Consider the following 27,611-nt stretch of genomic DNA (forward strand, 5'->3'; position numbering starts at 1 on the left):
TGTTCTTTCGGCTTCTTTGTCTTTATGTCGGGGGCAGTCCGACGGAAGACCCACCCAAACAGCATTTTAGGCCTAATTATGTTTACGGTTGGGGAATCCGAGGACTGGGGGTGTTAGAGACGAGGTTTCGCCCGGAGGATGAAGTTCCCCTACTGCTTCAGAAACGGGAGAATTTGTAGTTTGTTACTCAACTACTAGTTTCCTTGCTTTGAGAATTGGAAGTTCCCTACTGCTTCAGAAACCATAGGATCTGTAGTTTGACTCACTCAACAATTAGTTTACTGCCTCGGACTATCGGTAGGGTAAAAAAAAAAAAAATCGAAAAATAAAATATTAATTCAAATTTAAATATTAAATATATATATATATAGAGCTTAGATTGAGATTTAAAATATAAAAAAAAAACGAAATCCAACTGAATTATGTATTTTTATTAGTTTTTATGTATATTTAAATTTTTATAAAATAAAAATAATTAATTTATATATAAATTTATTTATATAATATTACAAATTTTGTTAAAATAATATATAAAAAATAAAAATTCAAAATTTAAAAATCAACTAATCATATCAAATTGATAAAATTTAATTTTAATCGAATCCATTTTAAGAGAAAGATAAGTTCAAATTTGAATTAAATTTTAAAAATTTATAATATTATACATTATTAAAAAAATTCACAACGAATTTAATCAAATCCAAACCATTATCACCCTTAATTTATTGGCTGCCACCCATAGGCCATAGCAGGATTTCGGTGCATCAAAGAACCAGTCATTGCCCATAACAGAGAACAAGTCTTCAAGCTGCTATTCACCACCAATAACTGTCGTGGGTCTTACCATTCAAGTGGAGGCATCCTTAATGCAATTTATTGTCTTGCTTCGCTATAGAAGATGGTTCCTCCATGGCTTTGACTAGTTATTTCAATTTTTCAGTTCTAAAAATAAACCTAACTCTATTTATTGACCAGAATAAAATTCCAACTTATTTGAAGGTTAACTGAAGGAGCGAACAATTTGGAGAAACATGAGTACCATTTGCAAGACTAACAATATATGTTATGCTACCACTTTGTAGGTTGTAGCCTATAACCAGACATTACGAAGGGATTGACAAAGAATGAGGACGCCAATCGCCCATCTAATAGTCCCGCCATCAAATATACTACATTCTATTGTAATCAACGACAAAATTGAAAAAAAAAAAGAATAGAATTCTAGGGTTCACACATACCATGCCATGCCCTAAACATCACCTGCACATTGTTACTACCTATAAGAATAGAAAAAGGAAAGGCATAAAGGAAACCAAAGAATAAACTTTAATTATAAGGAAGCAACTTAAGCAGAAGATCCCATATTTCACTCTGATATGAATCATCCATGCCTTGAGTAATCCTCAACTGCTGAGAATCAAAACTAAATAACACTCAAATCTCCCACTAAACAGGAGGTTGAAGGAACAGGTCACTCTTTAAAGAGTTCCTCAATTTAAAAGGCAGGTTTATTTTGTTGCTGATTACTAGCTACATTGGAATTTTTGCCTCTTTTCAATCCATAAATCATATCAACCCTGCTTTTTACCAGTCACACCTCCAACCACCTGTAACAATGGAGCACATCAATGTGTTAAAACAATTCCGACAATGCCAACTGAAACCAGTATCTTTTTCCAAATAATAAAATCAAGGGAGAGAAGCACAATCCAGATGATAAAAGCTTATAATAAGCCTTATCTTATCTTATATGCAATTGGCCAAAAAAAAAAAAATCTTATATGCAAAGAACAACTACAATCTGCAATAGACTGCTAGAACTTATGTAGTAGTCTAGTATTATAGTCTCTTTCCTCCCCTTATGTGACACCGATCTATCCTTATACTTAGATGAGAAAAGAGATAATTCTTTCCACCAACAGTACAATAAAAAAGGATGACAGGCATTAATAGCAAATTTGTCATCCAACTAAAGCAAGGTAAAATTAAGGAAGATCTACTGAAAAGAACTCTCTTTAGTGCAGCAAGAATGTGAATTTCTCAGTTGTAGAAGGGTGTTGAAGACAGCAGTGACTAAAACCATAGTCATTAAATGTTAAAATTATCCACATTTTCAAATATAGTCTTACAACTACGGGCATGGATTAGAAATTCACATGTCAAAAGAAAAAATTACCCGGTAACTGGGATATTGATTAAATAATACTCTTCTCTGACACTAAGAAAACAATCTCAAAACTTCTCCTTTATAACATGTCTAACCTGATTTATAGTTGGTGTACTAAATTCTCAAACACAAATAATTAAAAATGTCCTGAATAACAAGGATTCATATAGCTAAGTGCTATAATTACATCATTTAAAGCAGGCTGACGGACTTGCTTTGATGATTCTAATGAATCTAGAATGGGCCTTACAAAAGCTGGAAGGAAGAGACCTGCATATTACAAAAGTGTAAGCTCAAAAAAAAAAAAAAAAGATAAAGTATCTGCATTATAAAGAAGAGAAAAAGAAAGTTGCGATCTTCACACAAATTGTAGAAACAAATGGAAATTCAAAGCCAACCTTTCCAAAATAAAGAAAAAGGAATGATGAACCAGGATGATGTTTTTCTCTTCAGGATAGATTCATACAAGCAACTCCGAAAACACTCTAATTTGAGTTCATGTACTAATTTAGACATTTGTGTGCCCTCCCGACAATTGTTTACCCAAAAAACCGCCTTTTGTCTTATCACCATTCCTCTGATTATGAGACACATTATTACTTCAATCACGGCGATCTCCAACATGGAATGTACCCACTTTAAGCATCATTTCAGATTTAGAATCCTTCGTCATGACATATATGTACAGGATCATACATTGGATGATAATTTATGAATTGAATTTCAGGAATTCTGGCAATGTTTGCCATAACATACTCAAAAGGACATAAATTTCCACAAAAGAAATATTAATATATTATCCAAAGCTTTTCTATCATTCTAAAGCCTTACACTGAGGATTGCAACCAGACAGTAACTACCATCTTTACCAAATCAAACCAAAATTGGAAGAATGCCTTAAAAGAAAGTTCAGTTAATTCAAGCTAAAAAAAAGCCAAGATCATTCTGAATTGACTTTAAAACCCTATGCTTTCCCTAATTTCAAATCACTAAATAACCAAACAGCATAAAACTAGGGATTATTAATGAAAGAAAAAGAAACCCATAAAATGAAGGTAAAGAGTGCTGTGAAAAATAGTAGATAATGAAGCGGAAGGTTCATTAGATAAGATAAAGAAAGAAGGAGAGGAAGAAAACTCACCAAACCCAGCGATAAGGCAAGAAGCTGCGACAACTGGCTCTTGCACCACGAACATCTTCAGCTTCTCCATCACGGCCATCTCTCTAATCGATTTTCCTGCTCCCACTGACTTCTCTTCCAAGAGCAAGCAACTCTGTTTTTTAATGGCTGCCCAAAGAATAAAATGGATCATCCAGATGATCCACCTCTTTTAGGAGATCAAATCAAATCAAAGTCGGGAAATTTTGGTTTGGGTCGGGTATCCAAAAAAAGTAGAACATTATTATTGTAGTATTTCTATTTTTCTTTTTAAATTTCCAGAAAGACCCCTTTTAACGCCTGGAAACTATATTTAACCCCAAAGTTCGTCCGGCTAGATTTTTCATTGTGGAAAGAGGGTAAAAGGGTAAAACAGAAGGAATGAAAGGTTGTGGAATTTTGGCTCGGTATTCCTGCATGCATGAATAAAATGTAAAATTCAAATCCCGTTTTTATTCATTAGCAAAAAGAAGAAAAAAAAATCCCGTTTCTATACCAACTAAAAAACATTACTGCTTTTAATAAAAAAATACGACATGATATCAAGAATATGAAAAATGGAAATATTTAAAATTTTAGTTAAAATTAAATATGAATTTTAAAAAATAAAATATATATTTAATATTTTAATAAAATCATATATAAATTTAATAAAAATAAAAAATATATTTCATGTTAATTCATTTCAATTGTAATACGATAATTTTTATGTTTTATATATATATTTAATATTTTTACAAACATAAATACTCAAATTACATAAATACCACCCATAGGTTACTAAGAAAAAAGGATGGATTTAGTACCGAAAAACTATTCGATTTATAGACACTGAACAAATTTCGCATTACATTGCTGGATTTATCAAAGAGAAATAATTGAGATACTTTGACTCAGGACATTTTCACCCAATCAACAGCTACAGAAAAGTGAAAAGCCACTTACAATATACAGGGCCTAATACATGTAAAATTTGGTGGAAAAAAAAAACTGTTCGTACACATGGAAAATAAATATAATCCGACCATTCTTTTGTGTTGCAAAACAATTTTATGACAGCAAGGGGATTAGTTGAAACTCTCTCATTATCTAGAAAGGTAACATCCACCCCACAGTCCATCCCAACAGCAAACCAGCACCAACAAGACAAAAAACATACTTGGTTATGTCCGGTCTAGGGTGGCCCCGCTTCCCTTGTCTACGTTTTCCAGTTTTTTGCCAGCTCTTCCGCAATTTCCGACTGTTGTAGGGTGTCCATGGAAGGACTACAGGAAAGAGAGTGGAGACTGGCTGCTCGTTGTTCTTGATCTGGACATAAAGGGCTTCTAGCTGCAGCATTTGGAACCACTGTTTATAGGCAAAGAGTTGTGAGGCTTGTTTGAAGAAAAGCTTGATGACATTCTCCTTCTCTGCTTGGGCTTCCTTTGCTGCCTTCTCAGCTTCCCTTGCACGTGTTTGTGAGCGACAAAGTGCTTCTAGTAGCTGAGCCTTGGTAGGATCAGACTCTGTAACTTGCTCTATAATATCCTTTTGGGTTGTACTATAAGGATGCAAGTCATATAAAGTCGAACAAACAGAGATAAGTTAATAGTTTTTATAAGAGGTCAGCTAGAGATGTAAAAGATACGCTCATGTAAGAAGCAATTTTGGCAAATTGATCCTATTTGGACACTTTTTTAACATATTCATTCAGAGAATTAATCAATGGATTCGATAACACAACCACTTAAAACCATTATAAATAAATACCTGAACGATGTGTCAGAAGCACCTTGCATCTTTTCTTCTCCAACTGAAGACATCTGTCTTCCATGTGTTCTTACAGGATCAGGGGAGGCTTGTGCATTAATGATTAGACTGGGGAGAGGGCCTGTTTGGGACTTCCAAGCCAAAGAAGATACTTCACCACCGTCAAAAGAACCAGAACTTGCATTTGAGTACCTCCTTACATGCGACTTTTGTGGTGGGGGAAGATCACAATTCTCAATAAAGTCCAGCGACTTTTGTGCAACCAAGGAGGCCAGCTCGTCCTTATCTGTTGTGCGCCACCATGGCCCAGCCTTCCCACGCCCATCCCAGGGAGACTCTGGATCATAACAGAAGTCATTGGTTTTTTTTGAAACATAGCATTCAACAGATTCTATCTCCAAAAATTCCCCGTTTTTCATTGTCTCTGTTGAATCAAGAGAACATCCATTGTTCCTTTTTCTGTCAACACCAGAAGCACCTTGTGCATCCTGCTGAAGAACTAAACTTACTTCGGAGGGGGAGTTTATTTCATCCTTCAAGCTTTCTGTTTCATCCTCCAAGGCATTTAACTGCTCATTTGTTAAACCCTTTTGGGGTCCATAGCTAGGCTGAAGCTGGAGCCACCACCTCATATCAGGGGGTAGATTGGAATAGGAAGGGTTCTTGTTGAGAGGCATGAAACCTACTGCAGGGTGTTCACGTGCATCTGCTACACCAGTGGGGCTAGAATCAGTCTGTTTAGAGGAAGATGATGATTGACAGCAAGCTAACTTGGGAGCTCTTTTGGCATCTTCTTGGACAAAGCAACGATTAGCTGTTCTTTGCCAGACAGCCCTCAATTCAGATGCTGCCATTACACTCCTCTTCGACACATTTAGCTGTTGAAAATAACTAAACCTTGTTAGAAATGAGATGAATATGCTAGATAAGTAAGAGAAACTTCTAATCCTCTGCTTCATTAAATCAGAGACAAAATCACTAGCCAACTGAACATGATTAAGAAAAATTACTTTATAAGTTGACAAATACATAAACAGAACACCAATCAAAACACATAAAGATACCAGTTCAAACAGACACTAACCATATTGGAAATCTTAAAGTTCTATCAATGATTACTAATCGAATAACAGATAATCCATGTCCTTGTTCCAATAAGAACTACACAAAAGTTCAACCATGATACATACTTCACAAACTGAACAAATACCATATCTAACGTTCATTGCCTTCAATCAAGATCTAAAAGAGCATTTATTTCAAGTGTGCTTTGGGACTTCAGTATATACCATGCTTCTCATGTCAGAAACAGAAAAGAAAACAGGAAGTGGCAGATTTATTATTAAGACACACAAGAACCATCTATTTACAGAAGCAGGCTGACACAAACTTATCATAAAAGGGTTTAATGGAGGCAAAATCCTAAATAAGACTTGATTGAACTTCAAGAGTTTATTTAACCCACTGTCATTCAATTCAAGTAAAGTTCAGATACATCCCTGATACCATCTTCATGAGATCACTAAAACATGTAAACAAAACAAAGCAGATAACAAAAAGATTGCATAAAAATACAATGTAAATTCCAAACTCCATCTAACTACACATCATATTCACTAAAACAATCCCACACCAATAAACTCGATGTACAAAGATTGTAATCAGATTGTCTTTAGGAACTTATAAAAGGAAAGTTAGAATAAAAAACTATGGCAAAAAAGCTGATAATTCTATTATGATCAGTTGATCACTAATGAAACATACAACAAAAATCAACTACCATCCAAAACAACCGCAAGCAACTGCCACAACATAGTTGATAAATGATATAAAACAGAGTAAGAGGGGAAAAAGAATGAAAAACCAATCATTCAAGAACGAGAACCACAAAAGTCCAGATAGAAAAGAAGATTAAACGGTACACGCAACAAGTTTGGATAATACTAACATAATTCAACAAAATAAACATACCAATGAGAAAAGAAAGGAAAAGAAAGCAGAGAAAATAAAGCTATAATCAATCAAGTAACAGAAAGATGAATATATAAAAGAGAAAGAGCACAAACCCAGAAAGGAGGATTGAAAAGAGTTGGGTAAGCGGTAATTGCATAGACCTAGAATAGATTAAGGAGAATTAAAGTAAAAGAAACCGTCTAATTTCAACAGAGCACGCGGCCCACATAGGAAACAGAGTGGTTTTTTGTCATAGTTTCAGGCTTTTTTGGATTTCTGTTACCAATTTTTCGTTTCTGTCGGTTTTATTTTTTCACAAATTTTTACTTTTTTCATTAAAGCAAGAAGGGTAAAGGAAGACGACAGCGTTTCAATTCGGACATTGATTTGTCAATGTCATGGAGTTCTCTAGCCCATGGTAATTCGGGGGTTTGGGGTGGAGATTTTCATACTGTAATTTAATTTAGTGATTTCATGAAGCCTTTATGGGCTGTTGACGAAGCTACACGTGGGGGGTGATTAGGAGAAAAAGGCATCGGTAGTGGGTCCCAATCAAAATTTACAAGATAAGAGGTGCCATCTTCTTGTCTTAATTACGGGGAGGATATTCAAAGATAGGGCCACGTAGGAAAATCCGAGGGTCTAACCTTTCGGTTCTTTTTTGTTTTTTTAGGACAATATAGATAAATACTTACAAAGAAATGCCAACAAAATTTAGCATTTTATAGAAAAGTGTCGCTGCTTTTGGAAGCAATATCGGCGCAGACGGATTTTTTTTTTTTAAAAGGAAATCAAGAAATAGGAAGAAGAAAAGGGGCTACATTTAAAGAAATTCAGCTAAAAAATTCAGCTGTGAATGATATGATTTTTTTTTTCATGTAATTACGGTGTGCAAGAAAACAAGGGGCAGCTATAATAAGTCATGGGGGTTTGGTTTGCCCATTGCTTTTCTTGTTTTTTGGCTGCTACACATTTTGCTTGTTTTGCAATTTTTGACTCCACCGACTGCTACTAGCTACGCAGTTGATAAGTATATAGCAAGCATACTATTGATTTATTAATTACTAATAACATAATATGATTAGAGGAAATGGAATTCCGTATAGTTGGTTGGGAAACATTTTTCAAGAGTAGGAAGAGATGACTTTTTTTAATACATAAAATATCATAATTTTAAAATAAAAAAAATTATAAACATTACCTTTCAAAAGTGACAGGAAGTTACAGTCTTCGGTTGTTTTTCTTTTTAGACTTTTGAGAAAAACTTTTGCAATAGCACCAACACCCATACACCATGCATTAAGCAACATGAGAAGTGAGACGAGGCAATTCGTTTCGACACCTGGCCATGTTGTACGCTTTCTTTCTCTTCAAACTGCACCCCCCACACCTCTTAGCCCATCATCTCCATGCACTTCGAGAAACCATTCTCACAATACCGTCAAGAAATAAATATTGTACATAAAATATCATCACCACTTTCAAATAATTATGTATACATATACAAGAACAATAATCACTGAGAAGAACTCTGTTTTTCTCATACGTTTATATACTGGAAAATCACACTAAAATTTATCCCCACAAACATCTACAAACACTTTGGCACGGAGAAAACTGGAAATGGAGTAGATGAAGAGTACCAACAACTGAAATGTGCACCCACAACCCCAACTTCTATCTGCTTTTCTTCTCATACATTCAACATTCACCACCAACAGGTTTTTTTCACACTTTTTTTGTTCACAGTGTAAACCTCAATGCAGGTGCAGATGGGATGAACATTCGCAGACGGTTTTTCTGCTTCCCTGATGATTTGTGTTTTCAATAGCCAGCAATTAACAATACCTGCGGAAAAGATGATATATGTTGGTGATACCAAGCGAGTTCTTGATATCAAAGGCACAGAGCTCACAATGTCAACCAAGTTCAGGGAATGCAGTCTGTTCTGAAGGAACACGAAAATGGCTTCCAGCTTGCATTGCCAAAAAATTTCTTGCAATGTACAATTTTCTTCACTGTTCCAAAAAATCAGCCCTTTGGGCTTAGATAAGTTTCTTCATAACTTCATGTTCGATGTCGGTAATCATCGAGCTGAACCAGCTTTACAGAGCCATCTCCGCCACATGAAAGAAAACCATGTGACACAACTTGAATATCAGTAACAGCAGCCTATTACATTCAAGCAAAGTATTGCATTAGTGCAAATCCAAATCTTGCATCAAAAAACAAGTCTTTTAACATCAATAAATTCAACATTTTCAGACTGAGGAACATGAAGAAATTGGATGTTACGGTCTCAAACATGGATAATCACAAAGAATTACCCGCACAACACCACCAAAACCTCGAGAGCTTGGTTGCAAAAAGGTGTGCTTTTCATGCAATTTTGACCAATGATAAACCAACTTGGCTGCTTTGGCATCCCAGAGTTTAACATCTCCATCTTTGCTTCCCGTTAAGAACAAACTGGTAGTTGGGATGGTAGATATTTTGGTGATACTACCTTCACTCAGACCATTTGATAAAGTAAAGATTAGATCAAAATTAAATCATACACAAGTAGCTCTGATTGAGGAGACATAAAGAAAAGCATGTACCTAAGTGAGCCTTTGGTATGTACCAAAGCATCCCATCGAGATTCTGGTCCCGAAATTGGTTACTAGTACCTGTTCTCATGTCAGTTTCAACACCATCATGGTGCCTGTGCCTTTTAGTCCTTCCAGTAGCTATGTACCGGAAGTCATGAAGTCCAACATCACCATTTTTACCACCAGTTACTATTAGGGGAGAAATAGAACCACTTCCGATGTCATTGTCAAAAACTGCAATGGAGCGGGCACCACCTGCAGAAAGAGAAGCAAAAGATAGTTACCACAATAGATTGATATTATCAAGTAATGCACAAAGAACTAAGGTATTAAATTAATTAGGATTAAACAATCAATATAATCACATTTAATGCACAATATTAGACTTGACACTTGATGCTGTAACAATGTATTATATTTGTAGTAATCAGTTACTATGCAGAGTAGTCAAATTCTGATTTCACCTCAAATCAAAACTCTACCTACTCTGCTTATGGATTTATAGTGCAACACATTCTTCATATGAATTTGAAGGCTAACCTTTGTACGGGAAGGGGGGGGGGGGACCTACCTTCATGGCAAATAATAGAAGCTCGAGAGGTTGCAGGCGGAGCCAATGTATCCCATATAACCACATTAACACCATTGGAGCTATATCCAGCAGCAGCAATGATTGATCCACTTGAAGTAACGTAAGTGACATCCCTGCAACACAGAATAGCTTATTGATCATGACTAATCTAAGGCCCACAGACAAAGAAACACATTATAATATAATAATAACAGGAAAGTCTCCAATCTGAATCTGCAAAGAAATCTTAAACAATTCGTGGAAAGTGGTAATCTCAGGCCAACAATAGGAATTTCATTATATGAACTTAGAGCCCAGCAAAACCACACAAGGCCAGACACAGAGGGCAGCAGACAGAGAATAAATTAAACATATCTCACAGATGCATGTTTCAGTTCTGAAATACAGGTTAAAGTAAAGTAAGGACTGCCATCGCTTCTTTAAGCATCGAATGGCAGAATACATACGATGCATGGTTATTAAAGCAGAGAGATGATTCTGTTGAACAGATATTACTCCTGCCTCCCACCTCCAGCTGCCACGTGCAAACAGTTCCATCTAGCGCAGCAGTAGCAAATCTGTGTCCACAATGGTCAAACTGCAAAGCTGATATTGAGGCAAGAGCATATGGCGGAGGAACATTTGCAGCAGGCAGCACTCCATAAGTCGCTGTAGCTTTGTACTTACCATACTGCACATGTTACACTGTGATTCAGCTACATGCCTTACAGATAGTGAAGTTATGGTAATAAAGTTTCATGGATTGCATTTTATAGAAGGACTAATATATTGTGTTTTCATGTCGAGTTTAAAGACACTTCAGTGCATGCTGTAGGTAAATCAGTCCTGTCTTCCTAGCTTCATATATAGGGCATTCAGAGACAGTCTCTTAAAACATAAAAATGATTTTTATATCGGATTATTACCCTCATAAGTAGAAAAATCTAATCAGCACTGGATTTTCACTCAAAGGAGATGAGACCATGACAATTTTCCAAGAGAAGAAACTTGAGACAAAGTTAATACATGTCCAATGAAAAGATTATGAATGTTATGTATGGTATCTTAGAACAATTGTAATTTTTGCTGTCAGCTTCATACCTCCCATAAGTAAATGTGTGTATTGATAGAACCAACCAAGAAGAAAGGCCTTGAGGGGTGACTAGAGAAAGCCCTTGTACTGATGTTTTCCACAGTTGCTGGCGGATCAACAAACTCCTCAAAATCCTCTTGCATCTCCCAGCCTAAGCCAGAGGCTCCAATACCAGCATAACCTGGAATTCCAAATGCTCCACCACCTGTCAGATCTCTCCCTGGTCTAGCAAAAGAACCCACACCAATGGTTGCCCCACCCAACCCCAGGTGAGCCCCTTTCTTGTTACCAAGACCAACACCAGGAGATACACAGGTTGGAACTGGGGTTGATTCACAACCAGCCCAACCATTGTGTGGCCAATCAGCACCTGACCAGATATAATCTGATCGGTCTATGTAAGGTAAACCATCTTCCCAGTTAAAGAAAATTATGCCCTGAATCAGATAGAATTTATTTGTTAAGTACTCTTCACAGAATTTATTTGTTAATTACTCTTCACATATGAACACATGCAAGTAATTTATAGGAAACTAGAGAAGAGGAGAAAAACTGTCTTCCAACATTGATCAGTATCACAATGATGTGACAGAATGGTCACTTCAGCATTGAAGCATAAAGCAACCTTCTAGGTCCAGCCCTACAGAATCAGAGATGGTGCTTCTAAAAGGCTACTACTGTCATTTAATGTATATGTTGGTCCAGAAGCAACTCCATGATGAAGAAAGCTAAACTCTTAACAGTTGAAGTCTTCCACAGCAGGATTGATCAGCTGGGTGCACAATGGAAAATTGGCTATTTCCAAATCTTTTCCCATTCCTTTGTTGAGTCAAGGCATATTAGCAATTCAACCACTTCAATTCATGAAATCTCAATGGGTATGTGTGTGTTATGTATAACTGCAAGCAAACCATGGATATCACACACTTCACCAAATGGCTAACAACTTAAAGGTGTACCTTGTATTTGCAACCCCTAATAAATATTCTGGCAAGAAAAGTGGTTTTCAAGAGGGAGAAAAAATTTCATCTACTGGTTATGAAAAATGGGTCTGGAAGTTGGAACACATGGACTAACCTTTCGGTTGCTAGCTAGTGCGGCTTGTCTTTGATCAATGGAGTTGACACACAATGCCTGAGGAAAACAAAATGGTAAGAGAATTACAAATTCAGGAAATGATATGGAAACCCATTCTATTCTATCTGCAATAAGGAAAAAGAAATTAGAAGTACTACCTCTAAAAGCTCCCCATTTCTCTTATATATTTCTTTCGGGTTTTGGAAAGGTGTGACCTCCTTTTCCATAATTGTATCTTTCTGCCAGGAACTTAGAAAAGTATGGCCATTCCGAAACATACTCCTAGAAGGTGATCCAGCTTCACCACTGAAAGAACTATTGCTAGTTCTGCCTTCAGGATTATGGGACTCATCACTTTCAGGCTCCCCTGTAATGTCTTTGTATAGTTCACCCCATCCTTGGGAAGGCTTAAAATGAAAATAACTTGACCAATTTATTTTCTCTTGAGCAAAACTTTCTGTTATCATAATAGGATCAGCACACATATTCCATAAGATATCAAATCCAGAAAGTTGATTTGTGCTGTTTGTTATGTCTTTACCCTGAGTTAAAGGCTGATGTGTAGCCCTAGAAGACAATCTAAATTCCTCCAACCACACATGAGTAGGAAGGTGAAATCCATTATCTATTTTCTGCTGCAAGAACAACCCAAGTTGTTTCACATGGTAAGAAGAAATATGTTCAAGTGCAATTTTAAGTAACTTAGCCAATATCCATGATGATGACTTAATCTTTTCTCTTATGCTCTTGCTATCTGATTCAAAATCCAATGAACCAGCAGCACAAGAAGAAAGTTTATCATGGGAAAAACCAGAAGGATAACTGTCATCCGAAATGGCTAATGAATTCAGTTTATGTTTCATGAATCTGGACATGTGTTGCCACAGAAAAGCCCCTATTATATGCCATCTCTCATCCTCTGGAATTGAATGCAATAGCTCCGCAACTTGTTTGTCTTCTGCACATCTGTCAACCTCAAGGCCACCTATTAAATCATCAGTCAATGTCTTGTGAGTCACTGTATCCAGAACCTGGTGAGACATTTTCTTCAGAGCTGACATATCAACTTCGTAAGGAGTATGCCCATTAGTATATGTAATTAAGAGGGGTTGCACCATCAGAACTAAACCTTCTGAATTTTTCTGAAGCCAAGCAGATGCAAAATGTGCATAATATTCATACAAATCAAGAAGAGTAAGAAGTTCCTGGGTCACAACCCCTTTGAAGATGCCAGAGAAAATTCTCATAGCAGCTCTTAAACTCCACAATGATAGTTTGACCCCTTGAAAGTAACACCTCCAGGCATCTACCCAGTTGGACCTAACTTCACGGGACACTCCATTTTCCATATAACATGATTTTGATGGGGACCAGGTTATGCCGCAGGCAGCAATAAAATGCGAAAACAATAAGGAGATATCCTCAGTCACCTTCAAAAGTTGCTTGTGGAAAAGGGAATACCAGAGGGAATAGTCAACTATATGATTCTCATACTGGGAGTGCTCATGAGAATACCCATGTAATATATCATATCCAAGGAACCAAAACCCATTATTGTACAATAAGACAAAAATCTGAAAAAAGGAGAAATTTTATACAAATCATACATAAACATTGGCCAAATAAGAAAAACACGTATAAGGAATGAAGAAACTGCATACCATATTAATTAGGCAGGATGAAACCAATGAGAACTTCTCAAACTGCGCAAGCCCTGTGCGCAACTTATGCTGAAAAGTTTCAAGTAGTTTATGATATTGATTCTCATAATCCTCAGAACAAGTGTTCACTCCAGCAGATCTAATGCAGGTTCGAGGCCAACTAGGATGCTCCCTCATCAACTTTGAGATATATTGGAGTGCCAAATCTAATTTAGTGTAAGACTCAAGATGTGAAGCAACATCACCCAATATCCAGGAAGGGGAATCACTGATAAAAGGTTTCAAAATTCCCAGTGAAGTTTTAGAACATGCAAAATCTGATACATTCTCTCGATCTGTACCCCCAAGAATACTCAGAGAAGATGAAAGACATTCCAAGGCTTCAAGCTTAAAATAAGAAATCGGGAAAAAATCAATTATCTTTTATCATCACATGATTAGTATATGCTCACAAACAGGCAAAAAATATAAGAAACAATTAAGAACCTATTTCTCATTTGATGTTGTTATCTTCCCCTAATTAAGCAAACATGCAGCAAAATAAACTTACAGGCAGCCCACATCTGTTTAATGAAGTAGCAGTCATCAAAGATGCCCATCTAGCAAGGACTCCAGCATTCTGATCCCCTACAGCGTTCCTCATGCTATTTTTGTTTGCTAGTGTGAGGCAATACAGACCTATACTGGGGTCCATGAAAGCAACATGACAGGATGAAAGAGTGGATGCATCAATAGCAGAATCCACTTGTATACCTAGCATGATCAGGAAAGATCGAGAATGATTCCCCAATTCCCACTGCAAACCAAGGATCACTAAAAGTCATGGCATGTGACAATTGAAATTTAAAACATGGACTATTATCCAAGACATCTCTGCAAGAAAAATGTGAAAATTCAAAAGTTCATTTCCAACCACCTCTAGAAGGCTTGCAAGCCAATAGTCACTTCTCTCAATTGCAGATGGAAGTATAAGCTTTTTAATCAAGTGACGCTCTAATGATCCACCTCGCCCCTCAACAAGTCTACATATTATTAGTGCTAGCTGCTCATCCCCAAGGTTCTTTGCACAAACAGTAACTGCAGAAGAAGTATCACCTCCAAGCAGAAAAAAAGCAATAGCCAGCTCCAGTTGATGTCTCCCCATCAAGACATAAGCATTTTTCAAAGCTGCCGCCTTATTTTTCTCCTCCTGTAACAATAAACAAAATGGATACAGAACAAAATTAATGCAATAGAGATCTATGTTGCATAAAATGATGCTATTCTAACAAACTTTCATATATATTCCAACAAATTAAATAAAAAAGTCAACAGCCTACATTTACAAAATACCTGAAAATTTCGTGAAAGAAATCCAACCAATGGTTTATCCTTCTCATCCTTGCTGATTTTAAATAGACCAGCCAAAACTTGAAGTCTATTTAGTGCTACATACAGCAGAGTACAATCCTTTGGATCTTTCTTCTTAAGATATTGCATTCTAGCCAACTTCTCCATCTGCAGTAGATGGACAACATCAGAATCAATTAAAGTACATCTTTTTTTTTTTTTTTGAGGGGTGGGGCGGGGTGTGGTTTGTAGAAAAGAGTTGCCAATAATCTTCTGATGAAAACTGTTCAGCAGAATTCAACCAAATGCAAAAAGAGGAATACAGTTGCTAGTTGCACATTCAAGTACACAGACCAGAAAAGTTGTAACCAGATTCAACAATGAATCAATCACAATTTTTAGTTCATTGAAAGCAGCCCAAACAAGATTTAGACTTTAACTTAGGGATTGACACCGAAATTAAGTCCATATCTAACGAAGTTTGCTAGTTGCATGGAGTCCATGGATCAGGGGGAAATCTATCACTCAAATAGAACATGAATTTTCGTCACTTTCTGGTTATGCATATCAAAACCCCAACATTTATCAAAACTGAGATGGGAAACTGGGAAATCTAAATTTCTTTCTGTGGGAAAACACTTATTTACAGCTGGTTGTAATCTTGTAATTTGTATATTTATATTTGTATCTCTAGAATTAAGTATTTGTATCCCTATAATTAAGGAAGATTTAGTTTCCTAGTTTAACTTCTAGTTAGTTGTATATAAACCTAAGATTCTTGTATAATTGAAAATAAGCAGTTTTTCAATATACATTCAATTTTCACATGGTATCAGAGCTTTAGGCTCTTCTTGGGAAGAAAAATTTTCAGCCTTCATTGCTGACTTTTTTAGGCCTTCATTGCCGACTTTTTTAGGCCTTCATTGTCGAATCCTGTTTAGGCCTTTATTGCCGAACCCTTTCAAAGAAAGATATCACTATCACCCAATTTGAGGAAATGTTGACTGGAAAAATCACTGGAGTACTACAGATGTCTCAGAAACAAGGAGAGTTCAACAGGGAAGAGATTGAAAAGCTGAGAAACTTATTGAAAATCCTTGAAAAGCCTACTATGGTATGTTCTTTGGGTAAAGTTTCTAGTTCAGGTAAAGCTTCCGGTTCTCATGGATTAAATGTCTCGGCTAAGCCTATTACGAGTTCTTGGGTCATTGACTCAGGAGCCACAGACCACATGACATATTCCCCACAAAAGTTTAGTACATATAACCTATGTCCTAGTAATAAGAAAATTGTTGTTGCTGATGGTTCACTTACCACAGTGGCAGGATTAGGAGATGTTCAAGTTAATCCCTCGTTTGTTCTCAAAAATGTTCTTCATGTTCCTGGATTGTCTACTAATCTGATATCTATACAAAAACTTACCAGAGATATGAATTGCAAAGTAACTTTTTATCCCTCTTATTGTGAATTTCAGGACTAGAGTTCAGGGAAGATGATTGGACTTGCTAAGGAGAAGGATGGATTATACTATCTTGAGACATCAAATAACACAAGTAGTATAAAAAATAGTTTACCTTTGTCATTTCTTTCTAAAAAATCTTTCAATAAAGACAAAATCTGGCTTTATCATTTTCGTCTTGGACATCCTTCTTTTGGAACCTTGAGAAACATGTTTCCTTCTTTGTTCAAAGAATTAAATGTTGAAGATTTTCATTGTGATATTTGCGAATTTGCAAAACATAGACGTGTGTCTTTTCCAATAAGTAACAAAAGAAGTTCTACTCCATTTTACTTGATTCATAATGACATTTGGGGTCTCTCTACAATTCCTAATATTTCTAGTGCGAGATGGTTTGTTTCATTCATAGATGATTGTACTAGGGTCTCTTGGTTTTTTTACTTAAATCCAAATCAGATGTGAATAGTGTGTTTTTAAGCTTCCAAAACATGATCCAAAATCAATTTGGAGTAAGAATCAAGAGATTTAGGTCTGATAATGCAAGAGACTACTTCAACCAGAGTCTATCCACCTATTTCCAAAAAGAGGGGATTATCCATGAGTCATCTTGTGTTAATACTCCACAGCAGAATGGAGTCACAGAGAGAAAAAATAGCCATTTATTAGCCACAACCCGAGCCTTTCTTTTTCAAGCAAATGTACCTAAATCTTATTGGGGGGAAGCTGTTCTCACTGCCACACACATTATAAATAAATTACCTTCAAGAGTTTTGGGATTTAAAACTCTTATGAAACTACTCTCACAATTTTATCCCAACCTCAATATCACAAACAATCTCGCACCTAGGATATTTGGTTGTACATCATTTGTTTATGTTCACAGTCATAACAGGGGAAAGTTGGATCCAAGAGCGATTAAGTGTATTTTTGTGGGTTATTCTTCAACTCAAAAAGGATATAAGTGCTATCATCCTCCTACCAAAAATTTTTTTGTGTCTGCAGATGTCACTTTTGAAGAAAATAAACCATTTTTTACTCAACCTTATCTTCAGGGGGAGACTTCATTCATGGAAGATAAGGATAAAGACTTCTTTTTGCTTGATTTGCCCCCTTCTTCAACATTTACACCCATTAATTCTTATGAGTCGAAACCTGTTTTTGCTGAGCCCAAGTCAAACATTGAATTTGAGTCTGAACCCATTCCAAATACGGAAGATGTGACAAAGGATAATATTGTTCTTGATTCTATGAAGGAATTACAAGTGTACTCAAGAAGGAAAGTTCCAGATCCTGAACCAGTGCCAGTCCAAGAACCTGATCCTAACTTTGGAAATGAGGTAACTACAGTTTTTGACTCTGTTTCTCAAAATGAGCATGAATCTCCTAAAACTATAACTAGTGATTATGATTTGCCTATTGCCATTAGGAAAGGAACCAGAGAATGTACCAAGCATCCACTATACCCAATATCTAATTTTGTATCATTTGAAAAATTCTCACCATCCCACAAAAATTTTCTTGTGTGCCTAAACACTATTTCTATTCCAACTACATTATCCGAGGCATTATCTAGTGAGAAATGGAGGCCAGCCATGAAAATAGAAATGGAAGCCTTAGAGAAAAATCAGACATGGGAACTGGTAGAGTTGCCTGAAGGAAAAAATTCAGTGGGGTGTAAATGAGTTTTCACTGTAAAATACAAGGCAGATGGTACTGTTGAAAGGTATAAAGCCAGGTTAATGGCTAAGGGTTACACTCAGACCTATGGAGTGGATTATCAAGAAACCTTTGTTCCAGTGGCCAAGATGAATACAGTTAGGATTTTGTTATCATTGGCTGCAAATTACAATTGGCAGCTTCAACAATTTGATGTAAAGAATGCTTTTTTACATGGTGATTTGGAAGAAGAAATATATATGAAGGTTCCACCGGGATTTGGAGGTCATCTAGAAGCAAACAAAGTATGCAGGCTAAAAAAGGCTTTATATGGCCTTAAACAGTCTCCTAGAGCTTGGTTCGGGAGATTTGCCAAAGTGATGCTAGCAATGGGATATAAACAGAGTCAAGGAGATCACACATTGTTTATCAAGCACTCTGATTCAGGGAGAGTCACAGTTCTATTAGCGTATGTTGATGATATAATTGTAACTGAAGATGATGAAAAAGAGAAAAAATCTCTAAAACAATGTTTGGCTAGAGAATTTGAGATAAAAGAGCTTGGGAGATTGAAGTACTTCCTAGGAATTGAAGTAGCTCACTCACGGCATGGTATTTTTATCTCACAACAGAAATATGTGATGGATCTTCTGAAGGAAACTGGGAAGATTGCATGTAAACCTGCAAATACCCCTATAGATCCTAATCATAAAATTGGAGAAGCTAATGAAGATGCTGCTGTAAATAGAGAGATGTACCAAAGAATAGTTGAAAGACTCATTTATCTCTCACATACTAGACCTGATATAGCATATGCTGTGAGTGTGGTAAGTCAATTTATGCATAGTCCTAAAGAAGTGCACCTACAGGCTGTCTACCGTATATTGCACTATTTGAAGGCCAATCCTGGGAAAGGTATCTTATTCAAAAGAGATTCGGGGTTAGTTTTAGAAGCATATACAGATGCTGATTATGCAGATTCAGTAACTGATAGAAGATCTACCTCAGGCTACTGCACTTTCTTAGGTGGTAATCTTGTGACTTGGAAGAGTAAAAAACAGAATGTGGTGGCAAGATCAAGTGCTGAAGCAGAGTTCAGAGCAATGGCTCAAGGAATTTGTGAACTACTATGATTAAAGATTATCCTAGAAGACTTGAAGATCAAGTGGGATGGACCAATGAGACTCTACTGTGATAACAAGTCTGCAATAAGCATTGCACACAATCCTGTGCAACATGACAGAACAAAACACATTGAAGTAGACCGGCATTTCATAAAGGAGAAACTAGACAGTGGGTTGATTTGTACACCTTATGTATCAACCAAGGGTCAACTTGCAGATGTATTGACTAAAGGTCTCAGCAGTGCAACATTTCAAGAAATTATTTCCAAGCTGAGAATAGAAAACACCTATTCACCAGCTTGAGGGGGAGTGTGGGAAAACACTTATTTACAGCTGGTTGTAATCTTGTAATCTGTATATTTATATTTGTATCTCTAGAATTAAGTATTTGTATCCCTAGAATTAAGGAAGATTTAGTTTCCTAATTTAACCCCTAGTTAGTTGTATATAAACCTAAGATTCTTGTATAATTGAAAATAAGCAGTTTTTCAATATACATTCAATTTCCACACTTTCTGTTGTGCTTTTAAGCACCTAAACCAGTGACCATATGATGTCATGGCAACAACTAAACAAAATTAACCTTAAATTTATGTGCAATGTTATTATTTTAAAAAAGAAATTACCTCCAATACTGCTAATATAAAAGAGAAGAAGTCTACTTCAAAACTAACCTGCCTTTAACCTGCTATTTACACTCAGCCTCCTAACAAGGGAATCTTTTGACAAGACTAACAATTCACTCAGATTGTTACTTTTACATAAATCCCAATGAGATAAACACACCTTGTTGCAGTATTAAAATTGGTATACAAGCCGGCAATTGCGTATCACAAGTCTGATTCAACTACTAAATTAGGTGTTGCAGTACCTTCAAGGATAGACCACATAGAATCCCTCAATGACAGGATCCTCGCTTGAAGTGTTTGTTCATTCCTGCCCCCCATCCCACCACCACTCCCCTTTTTTTCATTATTAAGTGGAATGGTGCCATAATAAAGCATAATTGATAATTTGTGCCAGATTGTATTTAGATATTATGGAAAAAGTACTATTCCAGCAGAATAAAGAACAAAATCCTTGTTTGCCATTGAGATGAGGTGTTTCTTAATAATCAAAATATCAGATAATTACCCTTGTGCGCAGCTGTGTTGCATTAGTAAACCAAAATCCAACACCCAAATTCCGCATTTCTTCCCAAGATGGTTCATTTGGTAGAACAGAACCAAACAAAGTTTCCTGGCAATCGGAGTGGAATGCCCAAACTATAAGCTCAGAGTCAATCACAAGCTCTTCCAAAGATGGTGATCTACCATACCTTTGAGAAAAATACAGCTGCTGAAACCTTAATGTGACCCAAAATCTGCAGAAATATAAAGAAAAGAACCAGTATGAGAGACAACTTTAAGGCAAAAAAAGAATGTGATGTTGAAAGTGCAATAAAGCAATAAATATGAAACCTATAGCCAGAAAACAACCACAAATTTTCAAGGCAACAAATAAACTTCAGGATGGTACTATTAAGAAACAAACATTTTGTTTTTTGAGGGCAATAAGCAAAATCTTGAACCTAATATGGTTCCACCTCACACTCTCATTTACCAAGATTGAGCAGAATATAAAATTCTAAGATAAGTATATCTCCTATAAGATTTCTGAGAATCATACATAAAGATAGCAAAGATCAAGCAGTACCTTCGACCTGATTCATCAAGATGTTCATACATAGAAGCAGACTGAAGATTACTAACTTCATTTAGAAAATCTATGATTGCAAGAATTTGCATCTTCTCTGTTGCGGTTATAGCTGCCAACTCATGCAACTTATTAATAGGCTCAAGGAAGTCCCTAAGTCCAGATTTTGTTGAAGACAAGCTGACCATATTGCTGGGAGCTTCAGGTGCCAAATCATAAGCAAATTGCATCATGCCACTTTGAAATTGTGAGGATGATGTCATGAAAGTAGCATTCCCACCCCATTGGAATGTGTTCTCAGTTGAACTTTTAGAGAGAGTCACTTCAACGTAATTGGACAAAGGCATCTGTGGAATAATATTGCTATTCTTAGGATGGCAACCCCTCTTCTCAGAAATATAACGAGAATTAAGATATTCAACCAGATGCCTCACAGAGATGAATGCACGTTTCCAATTGCCTAAACACATTGAAGATGACATGCTTTAGGTAACCTGACATTAGCAGCCTCATGAAAACAATTTATAAAAGCCTACTCAAAGAACAGCCAAGCCAAATTAATGAACATGATAATTTCAAGTATATAACCAACAATTGTGCACATATTCCAGATATATTTGTCATTGTAAATAGTTTTTAGCTAAAGCTAATGCAAAGGTTGTCATTTCCCTCCAAGAATGCAAGCTAATTACTTATTAAGCAAACTCTGACTAGACTTTAAACCCTCTCAATAATGCAAATGCTCTCGTAAGTCCCAATGTCAGTTATCCATACATATCATGCAATAGACAACCGGTGTGCAGTGAGTGCAACAAAATAGAAGAGAAGCAGAGAAGAAAAAGCTTATTTTGGCCTGATAAACAATCTTGAAAGAGTGTTTAAAATATAGAAAACATTATTATTATTCTCATCTTTCACAGAGTAATAAAATCTTAAAAGTGACTCAAACCAGCAGAATTTCAGTTTAAAACGTCAACTTAGATGAATAAAATGCAAGTGGCTCCTAGAATTAGCGTCTCATGCTGGCAACATGAAGGCAAGATGAGCTAAATACTAGCAGACTTTCTCCTAGGCTAGCCAAGCCATGGTAAGGTTAAAAGAAACAAACAAAAATGAGTATAAGCTATATAGGCTGCTTAATTCTTTCATAGCACAGAAACATTTGAGATCTATATAAAGGAATTCTAGATATCTGATTGAAGGAGAGAAGAGTGGCATAATCAGATGCGCATGAATAATTAGATATAGTAGAAAGGCATTCAACATCGATTAAATATCATTGCAGTGAAAAATATTAGCCAACAACACTCTTATCTTCTTTGTCAAGTGACATGTAACCCCGGATGTAAATTAAGAAACACAGGTCAATGCAAAAGCACTACTCTGTTCCAATAATGACACAGCACCAATAATCATGGAAAAATCAGGCACAGATAGTATCTTCTTCATCTAAGAGTCAAACTTGAGAATTTAAAAGAAAATGTACCATTACCTATATATATATTGGCAAAGAGTGCCTCAGGGTGATAAACAGGCAAAACTCCTGCTAATGTCTCCACTATGTCTAGCATGCTCCAGAAACCAAGTAAGATCTTTGACTTAAGTTTCAATTGAGCCTTTCCAACTAAAAATGCACTGGATAGGTGAGCATTTTTTGTATTCATCTTCTTAAGAAGGCCAGACTTGCATCCTCCATTACTGTTTGCAATTAATGTTTCTATGTGATTAACATCATCATGATCACATAATATTTCAGAAAAGGTGCCCTCATCCATACCAATTTCAGAGTATTCAGTCCGATGTTTCTTGTCTAAAAGGAACAGCCATGGACTTAAAAGACTCAAGTAACTAGCATGGACAACCACACCTGTGGTCCTGGGCCCCCACAAGAAATCGTGAATAACAGAAAAAGTATGACTGATCCCAATGCAGAACCAGATTTGAATACCCAGAGACTTTTTAGAGTTTAACAAAGCATGACCACCACAACGCTTTTGAGCATATACCCGTAACTCATTGTGCATGCAAACAGCAAGTAATAACTGACCATTTCCTAGGGCTAACCAATTTAAAGCAACAACATCTTCATCAAGGGACCATGTGTCCTCTAACATAAAAGTCCCCGAGTTTACCAGGTGTATAGAGTCCCATATACAAAGATTGCAGACAGCATTTGACGGACTATCTGAGCCAATGGATGCAATCTTCCTACCACAAGTGGTCAAACATATAGCACTGACGGGACCTTGATGAGCAGTAAACATACCCACAAGCTCCCATGGTGTGTGAGAAATTGATGGTTCGTAGGGGTTACATCTCCACAATTTTAAACTACCATCTGAGCATCCTGTGGCCATAACATATGCAGGACATTTACTACTATATGGATCATTATCAAAAGGTAATTTTTGCTGCACAGGTGTCAAACCACCAGGAGAGATCACAGCAAAACTTGTGACCTGATCACAAAGATGAGGTTCAGGCAACTGCGCTGAGGAAGGAACAACATGAAGACAATATCTTGTACCAGAAATAGTATTTTCAAATTTCATCATGCTGCATTCACCAACATTATTATCATTGAATTTACATTCAGAGTAGCTTCCAGTCAGCTCATAAGTGTGCATGGTTATTTCCCAGGAAAGAGCCCGAAACTCTTTCATCCATATGCCCAAAAGCAAAAACCCATTGCACATGGAAGTTTTATTACAAGACAAAGACAAGGGTACTGAATATATGTTAGTTGGACCATCCACATAAGGATCATGACCTGTAAAAGGTATAGTGCATATGTAGTGACATAGTACATCATCTTCTTCACCATGAAAAATCTTTACTGCAAAGCAGTCGATTCCTCCAACATGTCCCATAAGAAGAACCTGATCTTCGGCCAATACTAAAGGTGCCCAACTCAAGCTTGTATATTTAGAACATTTATCTTGAGTTGCAAATTTTCCACAAATTTTCCAAGCGGGAATCAATGTTGGAAGGTCAAGAATGCCATTGGAATTGGTAGAAAGTGACCAAAAGAGAAGTAGCCCATTAGAATCCAAAGAAACAGCCAATTCAACTTCACAGACATAGGGGTGTATAGCAACTTGTAAGATTGTCCTGGTATGACCATCTATATCTAAAATTCCACCTACTGAACATGATAAAAAATTCTCTGTCCCGGAGCCACTAGGATCCTCTGTATCATTTGATGTTTTGGTATATAACATGGACCAGACCAAAGATTTAGAAGGAAATAAATGAATCAAAGAGCATACAGTTGGTGGTCCAGACAAAGAATTTCTCATGATAACAGCCTTTTTAAGAAGTAATTGTTGTTTTAATGTTGAAAGTCCATCACGGCCCTGAAGCTCATGTCTCTTCCACAATGTAACTCGAGGGGGCCTCATTGGAGATATGTCATCAAGACAATGGATTGCCCAGAAAGTAACCAATTTTCCAGGACCAAACCCTATTAACCACTCACACCTACCAACTTCACGCCTGTATCCTTCTGTACAGAAATACTGGTTAATTTCTTCACAGGTTTTAACTATACCGCCAATTTCCATTGCCCATGTTAAAAATATATCCACCCCTAAAGTTCCACACAATGAACAATCTATCTCAATTACAGCAGCAACACAAAAGGACCGTCTTGTAGTTTTATGATCATAACTACCATCCTTGCCTGCTTTTTTAACTCTACCATTGTCTACCTCACTCCATAACCTCACAGTTCCATCTAAACAGCAAGTTAACAATATATGTCTCCGCAAATGTATTGCATCTCTCAAAAATTGTTTCCCTGCCGATGGTCTCCATTGAATCATTGAAACAGGTTGGGGATGGGCTAACATGGTTTTTGCAAATCCAGAACTTCCATCCCTGTAAAATACCAAAACAGACTTGCTAGGCTCATTGAATCCTCCTCGTTCGATCAGTGTATCCTTGGAATAAGATGCAGCTGCGGAAGGGCCTTCTATGGACCAGGAGGCAGAAACCATAGTTAGAGGCTTATCTGCTTTGAATTTCCAAGCTATTTCCCAGGATTTACTCTTCCTTTTCCATAGAACAACCTCGAATCCACCGGCTATTATCCCATCCCCAGAGGCCGTCCATTCAACTGCCTCAACTTTTGTACATTGTAAAAGTACTGCATTCTGGCTCCAACAAAAAGAACCTGAATCAGTGAAACAGGAAATTCCAATTTAAGATGTCCAAGGCATTTAAAGTTTGTTTAAACCCTAATTTGTATAGCTCAAAATTTGCAAATGCACAAAAACTTATTAACTCAACGAGCAAAATTTAAATTTCCAAACTCCGACAGTAACTTTCAAAATAACTCAACATACCTTTGGAATTCGACGTTGCCGAGTCGTGAGAGAACAAGCAAATGCAATTCTCCGACGCCACCGCGAGCTCGCCGGCCGAAGGCGTGACCGGAGACCAAGAAACGGCGGTGACAGGGGAAGAAGCGCCGGAAGAAAGCTCGAAGACTTGCCGGAAAATGGGGCCCATAAGAGTTTGTTCGGAGGAGAGAGGGGAAGGGAAGTGAGAGATCACAAGGAGAGAGGAGGATCCGTAGGCAACCCATGAGTAACCGGCAAAGTCAGGTAGCCAGTCGATGGAGGATTCGGATAGGTTCGCGGCAGGCGGGATGAGTTCGGATCTGAGGAGGGAAAGCGGGAGGTGGTCGATGGGATCCACCTCGGAATCGAAGGTTGCGTTTTGAGAAGTGGAAGTTGCCCCTGCCATGTCGTTTCAATAGTGAAGAGAGAACAAGGACGAGAAGAAAGAGCAATTTACAGAGTGTCTATCTTGTCTTTTTTTTTTTTTTTTTCGTTTCTGTTGAAAAGTGAAATCTGAGATAGAAATGTTAAATTAATTTTTTATTTATAGACTATGATAATTAGTATTAAATTACATTTAAATAATAATTGTTTTTTAAATATTAAGAATAAGGGATAAGTAGATGATCAATTTATTATTTTTAATGTTCAATTAAATTATTAGTATAGATGTGGCTGTGTGGTTCATTATAAGAATTAAGGCATTTTGATCAAATTGAAATACACTCTTCTTCTTTTTTGTATTTGGCTAGAAGTTTAGAAGACTATAAGCACTCAGAAACATAAACAAATCTTAGGATCAAATCAATAATACGAGTAGATGGTTTTCTTATTCTCAAATTGAATTTCAGTGTATATATTTCCAACAATTAATAGGGTTCTGATTAGATCTTCCAACATTTAATGGGGTATTCAAAGATCCAGTTACATTCTACAGGGAATTTGGCTGGATGATAGGCCATAGAATCATCATGGTCCAGCGACAAACTGCCGCTATGGTCAAGATGATTAACATTCAGAAGAATGCCCAACAACTGATCTTTTTGCTGCTGCAACTCCAACACTAGAGCTTTTGTTGATTCAAGCTGCATCTTAAGCTCTTGAACAATCTTCTGCAGTTGGAAAATAGCTCCTGTGCTACCATAAACAGGGTCTCTGATCCTTGCTGTTGCTTCATAGAATAGCGCTTCGGCAGCATCCTCCCTGTTTGTTTCCTCAACCATCTGGTATATCAATATGTCATAACCATATCTTGGATTTACAAATTAACATGACGAGATCTCTTGTCACAGAAAAATGTCATTGTCAATTCAACAAAACCAACTAAAGAATGTACTAATGATATTGCTACCAACCTGAATCATTCTGATAACATTGGTAGCACCAAAAACCTTATGCACCCGGGCAAACTTCTTAATCTTTTTACCTGAGAAATATAGGGAAAGAATGCAGTAACTGTCGCAACTCCTGCGTAGCATCCTACAAGCAGCACATGGTCGATGGGTCCTGGCCTCCAAGCTAGACAGAGGTCAGAGTCCTAGGAGTAATACAATATTCTTTTACTGCCCATTTGCTGTTAAGGTAGCGGTCTCGCATGGAAAATGCTTTCATTTGCTGCTTTGCACAAGTAGGAAGTATCATCATCATACTTTAATTCTTGAGCCCACGTGTAGATGTCTTAATCGGTCTAGACCCAAATTCGACTATGGTCTAATAGAATTTGGACCTAAGCTCATTAGACTTGATTAAATTATGTTAAATAGTTAAGCTTAGGTGTTTGTTATTTTATTTTATTTTATTCTTATTTTTTATTTTTATTTTTATTATTTATTTATTTTATTTTAAGATATTAGCAAAAAAAACAAAAGAAAAAAGATCAAATTTTAACTAATGAATGCATGTTGGTAGCTTTTTTAAGGGATTGAATTTGTTTAAGAAAAATTAGAAATTTATGATAATATCAAAATCTTGTCAAAGGTTGAGT

At 36.6% G+C, this 27,611-nt stretch overlaps 4 protein-coding genes across 16 annotated transcripts; all 4 read right to left on the reverse strand.

The window, feature by feature from the left end:
- Positions 1 to 1,308: 1,308 nt before the first annotated feature.
- On the reverse strand, positions 1,309 to 3,480 carry LOC111313961 (fiber). Its single transcript, XM_022914870.2, has 3 exons — positions 3,309 to 3,480; positions 2,355 to 2,437; positions 1,309 to 1,607 (listed from the first exon to the last, which is right to left on the reverse strand). Exons 1-3 carry the CDS (start codon positions 3,478 to 3,480, stop codon positions 1,572 to 1,574), a joined length of 291 nt encoding a protein of 96 aa, XP_022770605.1. The 3' UTR covers positions 1,309 to 1,571.
- Positions 3,316 to 7,466, reverse strand: LOC111313960 (uncharacterized). 9 transcript variants are annotated; one of them, XM_089752684.1, is made up of 4 exons: positions 7,142 to 7,282; positions 5,076 to 5,953; positions 4,486 to 4,866; positions 3,316 to 3,455 (listed from the first exon to the last, which is right to left on the reverse strand). In XM_089752684.1, the coding sequence occupies exons 2-4, from the start codon at positions 5,927 to 5,929 to the stop codon at positions 3,449 to 3,451; spliced, it is 1,242 nt and encodes a 413-aa protein (XP_089608810.1). In that variant the 5' UTR covers positions 5,930 to 5,953; positions 7,142 to 7,282; the 3' UTR covers positions 3,316 to 3,448. The 9 variants fall into 9 exon arrangements, with proteins under 9 accessions (XP_089608810.1, XP_089608808.1, XP_089608806.1 ...); XM_089752682.1 differs by lacking the exon at positions 7,142 to 7,282 and adding an exon at positions 6,856 to 6,878; XM_089752680.1 differs by lacking the exon at positions 3,316 to 3,455 and adding an exon at positions 3,601 to 3,739 and having other exon boundaries at positions 7,142 to 7,466.
- Positions 7,467 to 8,474: 1,008 nt separating this feature from the next.
- LOC111313959 (transducin family protein / WD-40 repeat family protein) lies at positions 8,475 to 26,142 on the reverse strand. Of its 5 annotated transcripts, none has more exons than XR_016332634.1 (16): positions 25,631 to 26,142; positions 22,777 to 25,458; positions 21,285 to 21,744; positions 20,724 to 20,952; positions 15,354 to 15,518; positions 14,938 to 15,210; positions 14,572 to 14,817; positions 14,022 to 14,408; positions 12,519 to 13,934; positions 12,361 to 12,417; positions 11,292 to 11,720; positions 10,720 to 10,881; positions 10,191 to 10,324; positions 9,629 to 9,874; positions 9,356 to 9,534; positions 8,475 to 9,200 (listed from the first exon to the last, which is right to left on the reverse strand). XR_016332634.1 is itself a non-coding variant. In XM_022914864.2 (16 exons), exons 2-16 carry the CDS (start codon positions 25,280 to 25,282, stop codon positions 9,096 to 9,098), a joined length of 7,056 nt encoding a protein of 2,351 aa, XP_022770599.2. In that variant the 5' UTR covers positions 25,283 to 25,438; positions 25,631 to 26,142; the 3' UTR covers positions 8,475 to 9,095. The 5 variants fall into 5 exon arrangements, 3 of the variants coding, with proteins under 3 accessions (XP_022770599.2, XP_022770598.2, XP_089608804.1); XM_022914864.2 differs by having other exon boundaries at positions 10,658 to 10,881; positions 22,777 to 25,438; XM_022914863.2 differs by having other exon boundaries at positions 10,658 to 10,881.
- A 284-nt stretch (positions 26,143 to 26,426) lies between these two features.
- On the reverse strand, positions 26,427 to 27,189 carry LOC111313339 (LOB domain-containing protein 1-like). Its single transcript, XM_022914004.2, has 2 exons — positions 26,983 to 27,189; positions 26,427 to 26,850 (listed from the first exon to the last, which is right to left on the reverse strand). The coding sequence occupies exons 1-2, from the start codon at positions 27,103 to 27,105 to the stop codon at positions 26,512 to 26,514; spliced, it is 462 nt and encodes a 153-aa protein (XP_022769739.2). The 5' UTR covers positions 27,106 to 27,189; the 3' UTR covers positions 26,427 to 26,511.
- Positions 27,190 to 27,611: the final 422 nt, after the last annotated feature.

Source organism: Durio zibethinus, chromosome 23, assembly GCF_047325235.1.
Source record: "Durio zibethinus cultivar Kanyao isolate XHJ-2024 chromosome 23, ASM4732523v1, whole genome shotgun sequence".
Taxonomy (NCBI): domain Eukaryota; kingdom Viridiplantae; phylum Streptophyta; class Magnoliopsida; order Malvales; family Malvaceae; genus Durio; species Durio zibethinus.